This window comes from Protopterus annectens, chromosome 16.part0, assembly GCF_019279795.1.
Source record: "Protopterus annectens isolate FY-2018-M chromosome 16.part0, PAN1.0, whole genome shotgun sequence".
NCBI classification, from domain to species: domain Eukaryota; kingdom Metazoa; phylum Chordata; order Ceratodontiformes; family Protopteridae; genus Protopterus; species Protopterus annectens.
The window spans coordinates 473,656,306-473,674,979 of NC_056750.1; the positions used below are offsets into that span (position 1 = coordinate 473,656,306).

General features: G+C 38.4%; 1 protein-coding gene across 1 annotated transcript in view; it reads right to left on the reverse strand.

Moving 5' to 3' along the window:
- Positions 1-18,674, reverse strand: part of RALGPS1 (Ral GEF with PH domain and SH3 binding motif 1) — a 3,844,659-nt gene that overhangs the window by 102,772 nt on the left and 3,723,213 nt on the right. The window contains exon 19 of the mRNA XM_044058136.1: positions 3,554-3,646. Coding sequence (XP_043914071.1) covers positions 3,554-3,646 — 93 coding nt within the window. The remainder of the gene's footprint in view (positions 1-3,553; positions 3,647-18,674) is intronic.

The window sequence follows — 18,674 nt, forward strand, 5'->3', positions numbered from 1 at the left end:
ATATGTATATATATATATATATATATATATATATATATATATATATATATATATGTATGTATATATATATATATATGTATATATATATATATTTATATATATATATATATATATAGATATATATATATATATATATAGAGAGAGAGAGAGAGCATAATATTGACAAAAATGTCTAATATCTAAAATTACAAATATCAAAACTTAAAAACAAAAACAAAGGTATGCGTAGAAGCCCACACAGAGCTAGTTTAATAAACTTTAGCAATCAGCAATAAAAAAAAATCTGTAAAAGAAGCACTTTTGTCCAAATAATGTAGTAGAACTTTATCAGAATAAATATGTTTTAAAACACATTAAATTATACCAGTTGGACAATCACATGTCCCTACTTTGGTCATAGAAAAAACAGTAAAACCAATCAAACACTCCAGTAAAGTATAAAAGTATATTTATATGCAATGGTCTGGATGGCAGCTTATTAAGAAAATACTGTACATGTCTGTATATGTGTATTGTAATAAATAAAATGAGAAAATATAAAACTGTAATCCTCAAATTCTGGATGCTCTGAGTCTAAGAATACTGTTAAAAGAAACAGTAACATTAATATGGGGGGGTGAGTGGATTTAAGAGCTGCCAATAAAATTCACTACTCTCCAATCTATCTTTCCAGCAACCACCTGTGCTGTTGTGGAATATCCTTTCCAGTATGAAAAATACAGTCCCTACAGATCTTTGTATACCTATATAGTGCATTTGCTTTTTGTTTTGTTTTTAATAGCATGATTATACTCAAATATGCTCAAGGAGTGCACACTGTCTTATCAATGTAAAAGGAAGAACAGCTGACACATATAACAAAATAAATCACTCCAGAAGTGTTGCAACTAAAATTCACTGTACACTGAAAGGGCCTGGTTTTGAGAGGCCACTATTTTCAAGGTAATAAAAAAGAGGCAGCCTTATAACTATAGGCCCATTCGGGGCACATTCCACACATCTTAACTAGCTTATTAGAAAGGGTTCCATCACCATAAACATCATGTCCCTTCTCTAATTGCATTCTTTTATAGACAAAAGTAGGTGCATCCCCTAGTTTGTCCAATAGTCCAATGGATCCAAATGTAATGAATGGAGCACCCTAATTATGCTCCAAAATTGGAAAAAAAAAAAAGATAAACTTGTTATGCTATACTGTAGTTTGAGACCTGAATGTAACTGTACTTTCAATGGTGTATAACAAATGGTGCACACCCCCTAAGTGTTGTGACAGTCGGGTATAAGGGAAGGGACATTCCTTCAATTCCTGAATATCTTTTCTTCTATGTACTCTGAAGTTTGCAGACAGTCTGTAAGGAACTTATTTAAATTAAGGCAGTATTTAAAAACTCTCTGACTTTTTCCTTACTTGCCGTCTTGCCAAGTGCTCTGATGGCTTTCAAAGCCAGTAAGCCCACATTGTTTTTTTGATTTTGTAAATGATAGTACATGGAGTAGGTAAGACTCCATGCACTACAAAGTATTATGGTCTCACTGATCATAACCTGTTTCTATGTTCTCAACATGGAATGAAGCTGAATTTCTTGGCATCCATGTCTTGCACACATAATAAAGGCTTAACGACTGGAGACGTGTTCGTTATTCTCTACATTACTTTACAGTTCTTGGTAATACTTGCCCTAACATTGTCCACCTTTTTGGCAAAGGGAAGTACCATAGCCCCTTGTTTTTCATTACCCAACAAAGATATTTGTTTACAACTAATAACAGAGGGTTGTACCAATAAAGGTTTAAAAAAGCTGTTTCGCAACTCCAAAATGTCCTTTTTTTGGATTTAATAACTAATCAGAGTACTCTCTCTCCTTAAACATAATCCCTTAGTTTAGATTTTTCTATTTCAAATTGTTGATCACCTGTCAACCTGGAAATTCTTATCAATTGTCCCTTATAAATGTTTCTTTTCTGCCAACGGAAATGATTACTTAAAATATGTAAACAAACATCAAAAAATTTATTTTTTTCAGAAAATACTAGACTCAAAACATGTAGAATTACTATTCTTTCATATTTGTATGTCCAGAAAAGTCACAGACGATCAATCCTTGTCATAAGTTAACTTAAGAAATCTAGCAGTTTCATTTATATATTCAAAAAATTCAATAAATATATCTTCAAATCCCTTCTACAAACTAAAATCATCATCAAGGTATCTGAGGTAGAGGGCAATAGTGGACCAAAAATGACTGCTTCTGCAATTTGTCACTGTGAAACTGTTCTGCAGTGTTACTATCCAGTACTGTGCCTGAAGAATGCTGGGAGGATCGTATGAATCTGACATTTATAAATGTTTAGCTTCATTATTTTACCATTTAAAAATCAATATTTTATTCCAATTCCTGTATTAGCAGCAATAATTACACCTAGGGAGAATAAAGAGCACGAGACCAACATTTGGTAATTGTTCAGCATGACAATCCTACCATTTAAAAATCATATTTTATTTGTATTTATATGGCAATATTTTATTCCAATTTATGTATTAGCAGCATTAAATAATAAGTTAGTGAGTATAAAAAGCATACAAGACCAACATTTGGTTACTGTTTAGCTTCATCATTCTACCACTTAAAAATCAATATTTTATTCCAATTTCTGTATTATCAGGATTGAATAAGAGTAGTTACAGAGAATAAAAGGTCATGGCTTCATGCACTGTCAGGTTTGTGGACTTTGTCCCGATGTAAAGAACTGAAATGAACTGCCTGTTTGGTCTCGAGCTAAATGTGATCAGATTTGACTAGATAAACTGTACTAGCAGCTTAACATTTGAACCATGAAAAAGTAACCTTTAGTTTAGTATCTGAAACAACTCAATTTTATACTGCCTTCTACTTTTACCAAGGTTTAGTTGTTGAACTGAAGTTTAAAAATTACATTTAAGTGCAAGAATAATGTACATGATGCAAATGTCCTTGTTTGCATACCGAATTTAAAAGTTGAATTCTAGTGTTGAGCTGGGATTATTAAACATAGCCTCTGAATAGACATAACAAAGCAGTGACTCAGCTTTATGTAGAGACAGGAAGATATTTTGTATTGAAACATAATACAAAGTAAAGCCTGTTTTCCTTTCATTTACATGAATGTTTATGCTATGTTAGATGCAGCAAGCCAGCAGATAAAGGAAACTCTGATAAGCCTGACAGCATGTTGTGCAACTACTGAAAAGTTTGAAACTGGAAAGAGTTTGCTGACCTTTGACAAAATGAACTATAGATAATGGAAAATGCTTCTTGGCTCCAGAAGTGCAACAGAACTAAACACCACTCTGTTTATATCAATTCTTATTTCTTTCATCCATACAGTATATTGCAAAATGAGAACATGTCACATTTCTCTAGTTCAGTACAGATAATGCCCCACAGGTAACACACATTTAAACTTTGTTAAACTGATTGTTTTAATCACCTAAGCACTCTGAAACAAATTCTAATACTTGTTTTTTTACACACACTTATCTAGCTGCAGGAAATGGTTTCTACATTTTACTTACATGTTTTCTTTCTGTGCCTCTAAGTGACTTGACACCAAAATAGAGAAGTATTGAACCTGTAAGCATGACCCAGTATCGACTCCATGAGGCTAGCTGTAAAACAAATGAAAGGAAGTTTCTTTTTATTATAACTTATTTTTCTAGCTAAATTTATATGCCATTAATTCCACTTGTGTTGTACATGTATACTTTGTGTAGTATACTAAGCTAAGAAATTTGAATTTACATAAACTAGAACATCAGCAACAAAATTCCAAAATGAGAGCAATGTATTGCACTCAAGTAACTATATGTCAAGCAGAAGTAAACAAGAACATGAATGAAATCTAGTAAGCATTTCAGTAACTCTATATACCGATAGCATTCATATCATCCTATAAATGTTACTTAACTAGGGAAATGATCTGTTACAAGGACATTTTCAATTATAACCCCAGGTGAAGGCTGAAAGACTTATAAAAAAGTTATTACAAATGCAAAACACTGTGCCATGAGTTAAATCATGTATTATAATAGATTTAAGTTCTAAAGTTAAGTCATAACAGTATTTTGAGGGTACAAAAGTCCAACAAAAAATATGTAGCAAATGCCAAAAGTAATATACCTTTTGAAATTGCATGACCAAACAGCAGTACAAAACTCCCACCCAGAGATCAAATTAATCATCTATAAACTGTATCTAAAGAAATAAAGCACACCTTTATAAGGATGAATAAACCTTATTACTATCAAAACTCAAATATTTCTATAAAAACCTAAACCAACTAATAACTAGAAAAAATATAAGTTATTCTTCAAACAGCAACTCAATTCAGAACTTTTTAGGTCCCTTTAGCCTAGTGATCAACTTGCTGAATTCTCTTCATCCCCTATTTTTATTAATCTAAACATACCTTCACCAGACTCAAATTTTACTAAACTCCTATATGCACCTTTTACTTTTACCATATAAATAAAAAGGAACTAAATTAACTGCCTGATAAAATTCTACCTGATTTCACAGTAGGAGATTACTCTAAAAGACCTTTCCTTGTTAAGTGACTGTAGAGACAAAAGTACTTATCATACATTAGTTTTTTTAGTTTTTCATCATTCAGTTTGCTGTGTGTCATTCTCCAACATTAATTATTTTTTAGACAAGAAACATCTTTATTAAATCATCACGTATGGCATAGGCAATCATACAGTAATATAAATGAAAACAGACCATCAGTTCTAGTTGTAAACATTATACATTACACACCATGTTGACAATTGTAGTTGTAAACATTGTACATCATTTATAATCTATCCAGTCATTGTAAGCCAAACATTACTTAGCTCATTCAAATACTGCCTTCTGATAAATCTTATTCCTCCGCTGCATGTATTGGTCCCACAATTCTGATGTTTTCCTATACAATTTGCTCCTACCCTTTTCTAAAGATCCCAATTCCATTTGCTTTATCTCTGTTACTATGTTTGCTACTTCTAGTAAAGTTGGTTAAGACTTTGATTTCCATTTTCTAGCAATTGCTTTTTTGGCATCCACCACCATAATTAGACTCAGCAAGGCCTTACCATGTCTAGGCAATTCTGATTCTGTATCATAGCTCAAAAAAGTAATTTCCCTAGTTACACCAATTTACTCACTCAGTATCTCTGACAAAGCAGTCTGCAAGGAATCTTTAAAGTCTGCCAACTTGTTACATTCCAAGAAAATATGTTCCCAGTTACCCCTTTCTTGCTCATTGTACCTCCAACATTTGCTGTCTACCTAAGGAAAAAATCGTTGGCATCTAAATAGTGTATAAAAATACCTATGTATTAACTTCGAAGCAAAGATCCTAAATCTTCTAAACTTTGTTGAATATTTGGGGAGACAAATATATCCCCCATTGTTTATTTGTGAATTGTATCTAATCTCTCTTCCCAATCCTTTCTAACCTCCTTTGATTGATCCTTATAGTTACCATGCAATATTTTATATGATCTACTAATTATTCCTTTTTTAATGGCAGTTTCTGTTCTAGATTATACTAAAAACTCTACCAGTGCTGGTCTTCCATTTAGTACCAAACAGGTAAAAACAAGCTCGACCACCACGGCTGACACATATAAAACTTTAACAAATAATAAAGCAAAAGGTAAGCACTTTCATGGCTGAAAGTTGCTTCTTCAGACCATAATACTCCATTGCAAACTGTAGCACTTTTAAATGTACAAGTTATCCAATCAGAAAAAACAATCTGGTCACATTTCATTTTTATTTATTTTTATTATTTATTTACATTTGTTGACTGGGATTGTCCGACTGGACATAGGTCCATTTTCAGTGGAGGCCCGGGGAGAAAAGCTCCACAGTTAAAATAAACAGACAGTAGTTATATTGGATTACATAGCGATTAACAATTTAATATAGCAATTAATTACAAACATATTTACAGATGAAGAACATAGTTCCATGTACCATAGTACCAACATGGCTATTAAGGGAGTGGTAGGGCAGAACCATTCTAAAAAATATTATAAAATCAATGCCTTAAACCACATGCTTGTAAAACTAGTTTGATAGAAACATTATTATTCAAACCAGGGGGTGAGTCTGCTTTTAATAAAATAATCCATCTAAGTTCAGCACGTTCAGTAATATTTCTGATATCCTCTCCCCTAATGGTACATTCAATGTACTCTAAAACAGTAAATTTAAAACGAGCAGAGCCAGAATCAGTTACATGTTTAGCTAAAGCATTTGTAAATTTTTTGTTGCGAATTTCCCCAACATGTTCAAGTATTCTGTTTTTCAGCAACTGGTTTGTTTCTCCCACATAAAAACTGATGCATACTTGACATTTTGCATAAAAAAATCACATTCAAACTCCTGCAGTCAGCATAAATGTCAAACTGGATTTGATAGCACAAAGAGAGATGTCCAACAGAGCTTGTAGTCAAAATATGTTTGCATGCTTGACAAGATTGACATGGAAAAGTACCCGTACAATCTGACAAAGGAATGTTGTTGTATTTGGTATATTTATTGCATAGTTCTCTTTTTAAAGATTTATTGTTGTGAAATGAAAAACTCGGTGTGGGTCCTAGTGCCCTTTTGACTGTCATCTGTCATCAGAAAGTACAGTTGTGTACTCTTACCATAAATGTAGATGTTCGAGTGTGTTCACTGTTGCAGTCATCACTGTAGGGTTCTTCCTGCCAGCAGCAGCCCCCGATCGGCCGGAATCCCAAAGTCTGGATCGGGCGCCAGCTGAGGTCACATTTAACCTGATGTCAATGCGCCGGAAGGTATAAAGACCTCAGCTGATGCCATTTCCCCAGTTTTTCTTGCCCCAGATGTCAGGTGCCCAGAAAGAAATGGCTAAAAAAGAAACCATGCCCAAAAACCTCAGCAGCCAAAATACCTCATAACAGAAAATACTCAAGGAAAAAACAAAAAAGGGGATAGGAGGGAGGGTAACCCAGACTGCAACAGTGAACACATTCGAACATCTACATTTATGGTAAGAGTACACAACTGTACTATGTCCTTCGTGGTTCACTGTTGCAGTCATCACTGTAGGGTTGAGTCCCAAAGCTAAGAAAGGGTGGCTGGAGGAGAAATAGAGGGAGCGGTCACAAAACCTTGCAAAACCACAGAAGCAAAACCTGCCCTGGATTTAGAATAGAGAGGGAGGTTGTAATGCTTAGAAAAAGTATGCACAGAACTCCAAGTAGCAGATTCCAAAATATCCTTGGTAGGAACCCCACAAAGAAAAGCTGCTGAAGTAGCAGTAGCCCAGGTAGAATGAGTTCTAACTTTAACAGGAACCGGATTGCCATGATAAGAGTAATAGAACTTGATACAATGGGCAATCCACTTGGAAATAGTTTGCTTAGTGATTGCTTTCCACTGAACAGTAGGAGCATAAGCGACAAACTGATCAGATTTCCGGAATATCTTGGTCCTGTCCAGGTATAGATGAATCTGTCTGTGCACGTCTAGAGTGTGCAAAAGACTTTCTTCCTCACTTTGAGGATTAGGATAAAAAGTAGGCAAGTGAATGGACTGATTCAAGGCCACAGCCAAAACCACCTTGGGCATAAATGTGGGATTAGTCCGTAGAGATACCCTATCCTGATGAAAATAAGGAAGGGTTCCACAGCCATGAGTGCTTGCAATTCCAAAATTCTTCTAGCAGAGGTAATAGCTAAAAGAAAAGCAATTTTCCAAGACAAAAATTTTAAATCCGTGGAAGCTGCAGGTTAAAAAGGAGACAGAGTTAATTTCTCCATAACATAGTTAAGATCCCAAGTGGGAACAGGAGCCCTTATAGGTGGCCGAATATTCTTAGCCCCTCTAAGAAATTGTTTAAGCAATGGATGAGAAAAAAAATCGGAAGATCCGTATCGTAATGTGCAGAAATAGCAGAAGCATGAAGCTTAACAGATGAAAAAGATAGGCCCGTATGTAATAACTCTGTCAGATACTGTAAAATTAGAGGAATGTTCGGAACAGAAGAATCACCACCCTGGACTTGACTCCAGGAACAAAATCTTTTCCATTTTCCTGCATAAGATTTTCCAGTGCTGGTCCGTCTAGCTTCAAGGATTACATCCAATACCTGTTTGGAAAAGGCAGAGGTGTTTACAGACCCTGGATCCACCAGGCAGCTAGATGCAAAGTCTTGACATGACTGTGCAGTATCCAGCCGTCTCGTTGAGACAATAGATGAGGGATTTGAGACAGAATCCAGGGAGGGTCCTGAACCAAGTTCATCAGAGAGGAATACTAGAAATGCCGAGGCCAACTGGAGCCAGAAGAATCATGTGCGGTCTATCCTGTTTTATCTTTATAAGTACCCGAGGTAAAAGAGGAAAGGGAGGAAAAGCATATACTGAGAGGTGTTTCCAACTGAATGAGAGGGCATCCACTTTACATGCTAGTTTGTGGTAGGTCCTTGTGCAGAATGTTGGAAGTTGATGATTCTGAGGGGATGCAAAGAGATCTGTGTCCGGACATCCCCAAGCCTTTATAATCATCCTGAATATCCGAACATCCAACATCCGTTCGTGTGGATCTGAAATGCGTCTGCTCAAGGCATCTGCCAGAGTGTTGTCTTTCCCTGGCAGGAATTGCACCTGTAAGTCAACACTGCAGGTCAGAGCAGTGTACCAGAGATTCATGGCTAATCTGCACAGGGGGCAAGAGTGAGAGCCCCCCTGCTTGTTGATGTACCAAATCACTGTAGTGTTGTCTGTCCGTATCAACAATTGTCCTGGTAGAAGGTCCCTGAAGGCTATCAGGGCATTCTGTACAGCTAACATCTCCTTCAAATTTATGTGCAGGTGCGTTTGCTCCTTCGTCCAAACACCCTGAAGACATCTCCCGTGCATGTGGGCTCCCCCCAGGCATAATCTGAACCATCCGTTGTCAGAACTTGGTCGGTCGGCGGAGGACAAAAAGGCTTCCCCATGTTCTGTAGACAGGCTTCAGCCCACCAAAGAAACACTCGCTGGAGACAAGGCAAAATCGTGACCACTGTTTCCAAACTGTGGTAATGCTGAGACCAGACACTCTTGAGGTACCACTGCAGTTTCCTCATATGCAGCCTTGCATATGGTATTAGCAGAATGCAGGAGGCCATGTAACCCAAAGCCTGCAGAATTTTTCTTGCAGTCAGCTGTTTCACTGAAGCAAGGTGTCAGAAAAAAGAAGCCAGTTGCACTTTTTTGTCTGGTGTAAAGGAAGCCATCTGGGTTGAAGTACTCAGAAGAGCACCCAGGAAAATAATCTGTTGTGTGGGTACCAGGTTTGATTTCTTTAGATTCACTGTGAAACCAAGACATTGAAGAAGATGCTGCACAAAAGCTAGATGCCGAAGTAGAGCGTCTTTGTCATCCACTTGAAGAAGACAGTCGTCCAGATGAGGGTAAATTTGAATCCCCTTCTGTCTGCAAAATACCATTACTGGTGCCTGCCACTTCGTAAAAACCCTGGACGTAGTAGATAAGCCAAAGGGCAGCACAGAGAACTGGTAATGTTTCGAGCCTGCTTTGAAACGCAGATACCTTCTGCAATCTTGCCTTATAGGAATATGCAGGTAAGCCTCTTTCAAGTACAAAGTCACCATCCAAGCGTACTTGCCCAACATAGGTAGCAGCTGCTGCAGAGTGAGCATCATGAATTTTGGTATATCTAGGAAAGTGTTTAGTACAGAGAGGTCCAGGATTGGTCTCCACGAATTTTCCTTCCTGGGAACCAGGAAAATCCTGGAATAAAAACCTTGCCCTATTTCTAAAGTTGGCACCAATTCTATGGCCCTTATAGCCAGGAGGGACTGAACCTGCCGTTGTGCCTCTGCCCACTGATGATTTGGCAGGTCTGCCCAACCGTTTGGTTTTGGCACAGTGTGGAAATGAAATCTGTAACCTCTTGAGACTATGTCCAGAACCCATATGTCCCGGGTTATGTGGCTCCAATTTTGATAAAAAAGAAAAATCCTTCCCCCCAAAGGAGCTTCCAGGAGAGGAGCCCCTGGAACCAGAAAGGGAAAGTCATAAAGACTGCTTTCAGTAGGGTTGAGACTTATCTTCACCTTCCTTGGGAGAGGGGGCACTCCACTGCCTATTCCTAAAATGGGACTGTGACTGACCCCTACCTCTGGAACACCTGAATATGCCTCTCTGAGACCTGTCTGAGCCTGGAAAGGACCAAGGTTTAGTTGGCCAGCATCTGCTAAATATAGGAGGTTGCACCTGTAGAAAATCCTTAACCGTCTGCATAGATTTGGCTTTGTCTTCCATTTTCTTCAATACCTCTTCAGCTTTGGACCCAAACAGAACATCGTGCTGCAAAGAGGCATCCAAAAGTTTGGCTTTAATCTTATCCGGCAAGCTTTGATCCCTTAACCAAGCATGTCTTCCAATAACAATGCCAGTTGTCGCAGCCCTACAAGAAGCTTCCAAAGAATCAAAACCACAATGCAGGGTATGTTTACCCACCTGTTCAATAGCATGCAGTAAATCCTGTAACTCCTGATTATCCGCACCAATAGACACAACTTACAGCTTTTGTTGAAATACAGACAAAAGGTATTGCTGATACTTCAGCATATGAAATTGACAGTTCAAAGTCCTAATAGACAATGTAGCAGAAGTATAAACCTTTCCACCCCATCTCTCCAAAGCCCTGGACTCTCGGTCAAAGGGAATAGGATTTTTAGCAGAGGCCGCTTTAACACCCTTAGGACCCTGAAAAATTGTTTCCGGATCAGGCAAAAGATTTTTAAAAAGAAAGTTATGAGAATCTGGAACCCTATAATACCTATCCGGCTTGGCTGGAGTAGGTTGAAAAGAATCAGGAGAGAGAGAAACTTCTGAAAAACATAATCAACAATGTCCAATATGGGGGGAATAGCCAGAGGTTTATGCTGTGGGAGAAGAAAATCCCTAAGCCTTTTCTTGGATTCAGAGAATTCCTGCCCTTCCCAGTGAAAATGCACCCTCATATCATGCAAAGTTTCACCAAAAGAATAATCCTCAGGAGAGGCGGAAGGAAAGGAATCCTCAGCATCAGAATCCTCAAAGAGGAAAAGAATAATCCTGCTCAAGGGAGGAAGCAGAAGAAACAGAAATTTGGTCTGAAGAATCATAATTGGACTGTAATCTAGGCTTTTTGTCAGGAGGGGGATGAGAACCCCTGATCATAGTTAAGAGATCTTCAGCCATCCGAAGCATCTGCTTCTGAGGCCTAGGACCATGATCAAAAGGCGCCTGTGCTAGCCACTTCACTTTAGCTTTAGACTTTGACTTAGCATGTAAACCTGAATCCACAATCACAGGAAGCTGAGAAGGCCTGAGAACTCCCTCAGAATCCGGTACCTGCCTACCGGCTCCGGACCCAACTGAGGGAGCAGTATCTGAAGGTCCAGTCCCTGGCAATTATGAAGACCCCATCAGCTCCACACCAGAGTTGGTACAGGCAATTGGTTCAAAAGAGGCGGACAACAGGGGCTGCAAAGGTGCCTCACTGACGATCAATGAACCAGCAACTGGCGATAACTGAGTAACATCCTTTGCTGTGGACCTCGGAGGCCTGTCTGCATCCCTGCACCTCTTACACACTCCAGAAGCCAGAAAAGAATCTGAAGACATGTTATAATTAAACCTTTTTCCAAAATAGTAAAAGGCAAAGTTATATCTACGTCTAATAGTACGCTGATTAAATCTAGCACAAAACACACAATTAGCAACGTCGTGGTCAGGACCCAGGCAGGGAATACAGTAAGAGTGAAAATCCCTATGAGGTATTTGCTTCCCACAAGAAATACAATTATTAACTTTTTCTGACATCTGACTGGAGCAAGAAAAAGACCTCCCCAACGGGGTACTTATCTGTAAAAAATGAAAATCCTGGGATTAGATCCCAAAACAAACAGGAACAGGCCGACCAGCATCAATGAACTGCAAAGGGCACCGCATGGCAAGAAAGACTGGGGAAATGGCGTCAGCTGAGGTCTTTATACCTTCCAGCGCATTGAAGTCAGGTTACATGCGACCTCAGCTGGCGCCTGATCCAGACTTTGGGATTCTGGCCGATCGGGGGCTGCTGCTGGCAGGAAGAACCCTACAGTGATAACTGCAACAGTGAACCACGAAGGACATCTGGTGAGTTCTTTTTTATAATGTCACAAATCACTCCTACATTGCTTGAGTATGTATACTAGGCCTTTTACACGTTACCTGGACATATTTTTAATTTGGATTGACACAAAGTGAGATGGTTTGATTTTGTGTTTTACATAAATACCACTGAATATTTAGTTTTCTTATGTGTATGGTGACTGTAGAATTTTGTTTTTAGACATAATAATGGAGAAAAGTATGCATCATTTCATGGCCAATATTTTTAGGAAGTCAACCTTTTGGAATTTATATTTGCATTATATCAGCTGGCACCCAAAAGATCAGAATAAGGAGGTGGTAAAGGGGCAGCTGGTAAGATTGGCCAGAATGGTCACCAAAAAGTTTTTTTTATCAAGAATGTGACAGTGACTTTGTTTTAGAGATGATTGAAAGAAGGGGATATACTAACTAATTTTTGTTAGAGATTAAGGATGAAGTAATTCAGAAGAGAGAACAAGGTTTTTATTTACCATTATTGGGTCAAAGGGATACTGTAACATCCAGAGCTGAAGTGAGAGATGCTAAATCTTTAATTAATGGGTATGGGAAGTCTGAACCTGTGCCTGATCATCAAAAATTGTTTATTTCTACTTTTTCTGTTGATAGTTATGCTATTGCCAAAGTTCTTTTAACTAATTGGGTGTTGTTCTCTTTGGGTGATAAGAATGTTAAGTTATTGGTATATTCCCCTTGTATAAGATATAGGAATGCAAGATCTTTTAAACATTGTTTAGAACAAACTAGACCACTGATCAGTGTTCTTATGTATTAACCACTAATAGTATAAATATCAATGGTATTAAATATAAAATCAGAGGACATTTTTCTTGTGACTCTATTCAGATAGTATATGTGGCCTGCTGTTCCATGTGTCCTGCCTTTTATGTTGGGAAAACATCTAGGAAAATGAAAGAAAGAATATATGAGCACAGACTTTACATTAAAAAATTTTAGATTTGTTGTGATGGAACAAGTTAAGCATGATTCGAGGGACTATGTTACCAGTGAGCACTTAAATAAATGTGAACTTAAGTGGCAACTTCTTTTAAATGCTACTAATTGGCCGGGGATCAATGATGTAGTGTCTATTAATTGTTTATTAAAATTGAAAAATATGGAAGTTTAATAGTTTTTAGGATGTTTAGTGCTTTTTATATACACGTTTCTTTAATACATGTTTCTTTAAATAATTTAAATCTCAATTAATGTTTTATTTAAGCTAGCTTGTTTCTGGTTGTTTAGTGAATATATGGTTTAGAGTGAATGAGATGGTTAGTTCTGAAGAATTTTCTTTGTTAAGAAATTAAAGCACTTAACTTTGTTAGATTTATTGAAGGAATTTGATTTATTCTACCTTGGCATTCCGACGGATTTCCTTCCAGGCTGCCTCAACAAGACTTTTGTGTTTGTTGTTTTATGTTTCACAGTGTATATTTAGTGTATTTTGTTAATAAAATGAAACAAACTGTCTATAGAGGCTACTAGAAGGCATGGAAAGGGGATCAGATTCCCTAAAACTTGGACTCTAACTAGAACATGCATACAGGTCCTTTAATACAAAGCTAAGGAATAACAAACTGAAGGAAACAGCTATTATAATGCTGTGTTTTTACTTCCAGGACAAAGGAACTATCTTCCATAGTGTTTGGTCTTTTTTTGTTTAAATCTTCTTCAAGGTGAAGGTTTGATGGGGCAGTAAAAATTTCAGTATGGTTGTTTTGCAGAGGAGAAAATACTGTCAATTCAAAATACAAAAAATAGAAAGACAAATGTTTCAGTTTAGACTGTGGAATGAAAATGGCTTGTTCATAGACTAGATGCAATTTTTAAGTTAATTCAGCTGCAGCAGCTTATAAATTCCACTGTAATGGTGGATAGGTTACCAGTAAGGAGAGAACCGCTAGAAAATGGTACAGAAACTGATTAAGAAGCATTACTGACTCAGTCTGATTCCCCCATGAGAAAATGCCAGTTTTCCATCTGTGTGTGTAGTCATCTTTAAGGATACAAGGACTGGAAGCTCTTTTCCACTTTCTCACATCTTTTGGGACATCATAGAGAAAATGGCCCTAGATTACATTTTTAACTGAGAAACTGAGAGCTAATTAGGTTCATAGGTGTGTACTAGGCTAATGACTCTGGAGCCTTTATAAGCTTAGCCCATAGGATTACACTGGCATTGTGCCACCAGACCATAGTTCCCAGTGCCTCTGTCGAGTAGAGCCACTGGAGTGATCCCCAGGCTGAATTTTCTATTTCCCATCCACTCATCACGATTTCTCTTGAAGAGGGCCAGTGAGGTGCTCTGCCTGACATGTATGGGAAGTCTATTCCATATCATGGGCAGTCTCTGGGTTATGAACCTGTCCCTCCAGCATGTTCTGTTGATTGTGGTAATGAGGTTGAGGTCTCTGGAGCATGTGGTGCAGAGGGATTGGGATTTCCTTAGATGTAGCATTTCTAACAGAGCTGGGTCAGACATGGCTTTGTAAGTCAAACAGAGATCACCTCTAAGTAGGTGATATGAGACAGCAAATAGTTGGCGTTTTTTGAGACTGTCAATATAGGACAAGTATTTAAGGCCTAGGATCCTCTTTGTGAGGTACTTTTGTGGCCTCTCCAGTTGTTGCAGGTGTCTAGTGAGGTACATTCCAAATGCAGCATTGTACTCGATGACTGGCCTAATGAGGGAAGAGTAGAGGGAGACAATGACCTCTTTCTTCCTGGATGGAAAACCCTTAGTAATGAGATGTACCACATAGAAGGACTTTCTGACCACAGAGGCAATATGGTGGTCATAAGAGAGGTTGCTGTCAACCTGTGTTCCCAGATCTCTTATAATGCCTTCTGTGTTCAGTGGACTACCATCGGTGTGGTAATTCAAGGGAAGTGGGTTTTTCCCAAGGGGGGTGACGACATTTTTTGGCATTGAGCTTAATGCCATGTTTCTAACACCAGTTGTTGGTCTCAGTAAGGCCTTTCTGTAAGATATCAATATCACTTGGGGAGTTAATAATAACTCCCGACTTGCAATCGTCTGCAAACTTTGTTAGCCAGAGTCCCTTTGTGTTGGTCTGAACTTCAGAGAACTAGATACCAAACAGGAGAGGAACCAGGACCGAACCCTGTGGGGCTCCACTTGTGACTGGTCTGCAGTTTGCCTTGGAGTTTGCTACTTTCACACTGTGGGTTCCATCTGTGAACCAGTTTTCAACCCACCTAGTGATATAGGGGTTGATGCCTAGCTTAGTGAGTTTTTCTATGATTCCTGAGTGGGAAATGATATCAAAAGCCTTGGCCAGATCAAGGTAGGCTGTATGAATCACCTTGCCTTCATCCACAGCTCTGCTGACTGGCTCAAATAAGTCAACCAAGTTGAGCAGGCATGATCTACCCTTCACAAAACCAAGCTGAGTGGGATCCAGAGTTTGGAGATTCCCTCTATCCTTGTTTATTAGGTCCATGATTACGCTTTGCATAGCTTTGAATATCAGACTCATCAGGCTAATGGGGCGATAGTTCCCAGGGTCTGCAGTCACTCCTCCTTTTTAGAGAGGGATGACTGTTGCAGTGTGCCATTTGGTAAGGACAAAGCCTGAGGTGAGGCCATGATTGAACACAGGTGAGGTGGCAGTTCACTCTGCAGTTCATGTAGAACACAGCCAGGGATATTGTCAGGTCCCATAGAAGCTGTAATTTTGGCTTGGACAGTGCTGTTTAACCTGTGCAGCAGTAATACTGGGTGTCTGGCAATCTACTGGTATTGTGATTGGTCCTTTGGAGGGGGTAAAGTTAGCAGTGAATCTGTCAGCCAGTATATTGGCAATATCTGTTGGCTCGGTACAGGAGGTACCATTGCGCAATAGCTCAGAGCAAATCTGGGTATTGCCATGAAGATTCTTTACATAACTATAGAAGGCCTTGTGGTTGTCTTTACTATCTGCTGCAATTCTGTTTTCATAGCTAGCTTTAGAGGATTTGATGAGGGATCTCAACTTTTTGTTGAGGCTGATAAGGGAGTTTTTCCAGTCTTGGGACTTTACCTTATTCCACATCAGTTTCCTCCTTCTGTTGTAGAGTGTTTATGGCAGGAGACCATCTGATTGGTTTCCTTTTTGGAGGAGTGTCTTGGTTCTATTGGGTATGGCGAGATCCATGCATTTGTGTACATGTTTGTACAGTGCATTGGTGTATGATTCGCAGTCATGCAACTATTCTCCATTTGCATGGGTGCCATGAATTTAGCCACCTCTGTTTTTAGGAACCCAAAATTAGCTTTGGAGAAGTTTTTCATGGTGGTTAGCTTTGTGGAGGGGTGGGAGTGGGTGGGAGGGATGTAGATTTCCAATGTGATTAGTTTGTGGTTGTATCTAACCAGGAGGAGTTGACTACTGGTGTAGAACAATAATCGCCCATGTTAGTAATCACCAGGTCAAGGATGTTGCTACATTTAGTGGGGACAAGAATGAGCTGGTCCGGGGCATTGGAATTAATGAATTCCAGGAATTGTTGGGCAAGTGTATTGGTACACAAGTAGTTTTCCTAGTTAATGGTGGAATAGTTGAAGTCGCCCAGTATGACAGTGTTAGATTGGACCCTAATATTCTCCAGGGTGCTTAGGAATGTGGAGTGCGAGTCTTAGGACATGGTTGGGGACCTATAGCAGGCTACACCCTGAATCGCTGTCTTATCCAATGTTAGCTGCACTTGAAGTATCTCAGATGCGTTATGTTGGGCTACCAGTCTAGAGGTGTGCGATCTTTTTGAATATGGAAACACCACCACCTTTGGAGCTTTTGGGGCCAAAAGGTGTGGAATGAGTTATAGCCTGGTAGTGCAGGGGTGCTTTCTGCCTTGAACCAGATCTCTGTTACAGCACAAATGTTGTTCTCCATTTTAAGGAGTGCTTCGAGCCAGTGGTAATTCAGAGTGTCTTTTCTTCTTTAACTGTTTACTTTTTAAACTGTACAGAAAGTTCTGTGGCAATGTTCTGCCTTTATCGGCATGTACCAGATAGGATATATACTAACAAATCACCTATATCAAGCCCTATACAACCAGTGCTCAGCATATCTGAATGATACAGTGGAATCTTTTAACAATGCCTTGTAGATGAGAAATTCTAGTTAAACAAACAATAGCTATAGTTTCTGCTTTTAGCTGAGAAATTGACACCGTTAGCAAAAAAGGTAACCAGATGTTAACCATCTTTTTTATTTTTTAATTTTCGGTATATTTATTAAACAAATACAAATAAATGTATCTGTTCAGAAGGTGTGTGTGTGTATGTTTATGACTATAATGGACAAAACTTCTACTTGGATGCTTCTGTGTTACTTCAGAACTCTGTAACTCACAGTCATCACATGTAGGTTATTGTTTTTAACAGTGTCAGTCATTTAATATATGCCTGGTAAATCTGTTAATCCAGAAAATTGATACCATGGTACTTATTTACACAGGCAATCCTTGTAGAGGAGAGGTAAATTCAACACCATCAGGGCTGTGACATACACTTTCTATGAATGGATGCAACCTTCTCTGGTAAATAAAATTATACTACAGGATGCCCAAGTGACAGCTGTTAAAGAAGTACGCTTTAGCTACTGGAAGAGTAAAATGAAGCACATATACCAGGATACTGCTTCACTCATATTCCTCTCTTTGATTTTCCTCTGAGTACTTAACTAATGCATGTTGATGCTATGTAATACAGCTTAGACTGTGCTGCCCTCACAGTATCCACTTATAAGACACCCTAAGACATTCTACTTAACCTGACTTGGACCAACTGATGCCAACATCATGCCAGGAGTCCTTATTTTCCAAGAAAACGAACAAGGTGAAAAATGAAGCAACAGTAAGCCTCAAAAGAGATATGATTGTGCATCTCTTCATTAGCTTATAATTGCCCAGTGAAGCCTTCAACCTACCTTAGTCTGAAAATGTTACAGTGCTACAAATGGTACATAACCTCATATTTTTCTGTGCATAACATGTTACCCATTCCCCTTTGCATTTTTTATACTTTTTATATGGACAAATACCAAAATCTAATTGCTGTTATATATACATTATATTACAAATGTAAACCACACTTTTGCAGTGTCCTCAAATTTCAAAAAAGATTATTAATTTAGGAATATAGGTATAATTTAGTTGCACATGCATGGTTTCTAACACGCCCTAATCATCCATTTCTTGTTTCTTGAGCTAAACCTAGTACTCAGAAATGCAAACACTAGCCATGTAATGACTAGCTTCTTCCTGGAATAGTCACAGCCTGTTATAATTGTCTAGGATACAACACAAGTCAACATCATCTGTAAAGTTTGTGTAGCTGTAGACAAAACAGTCCTGTCTTGTGCAAATGGGGCAGACAAAGGTAATTGCTGTAAAACTGGAATAAAACTCCAATAAGCTGAAGAAAAAAGCCCAACGTCAAGAAACATCTTTATTAAAA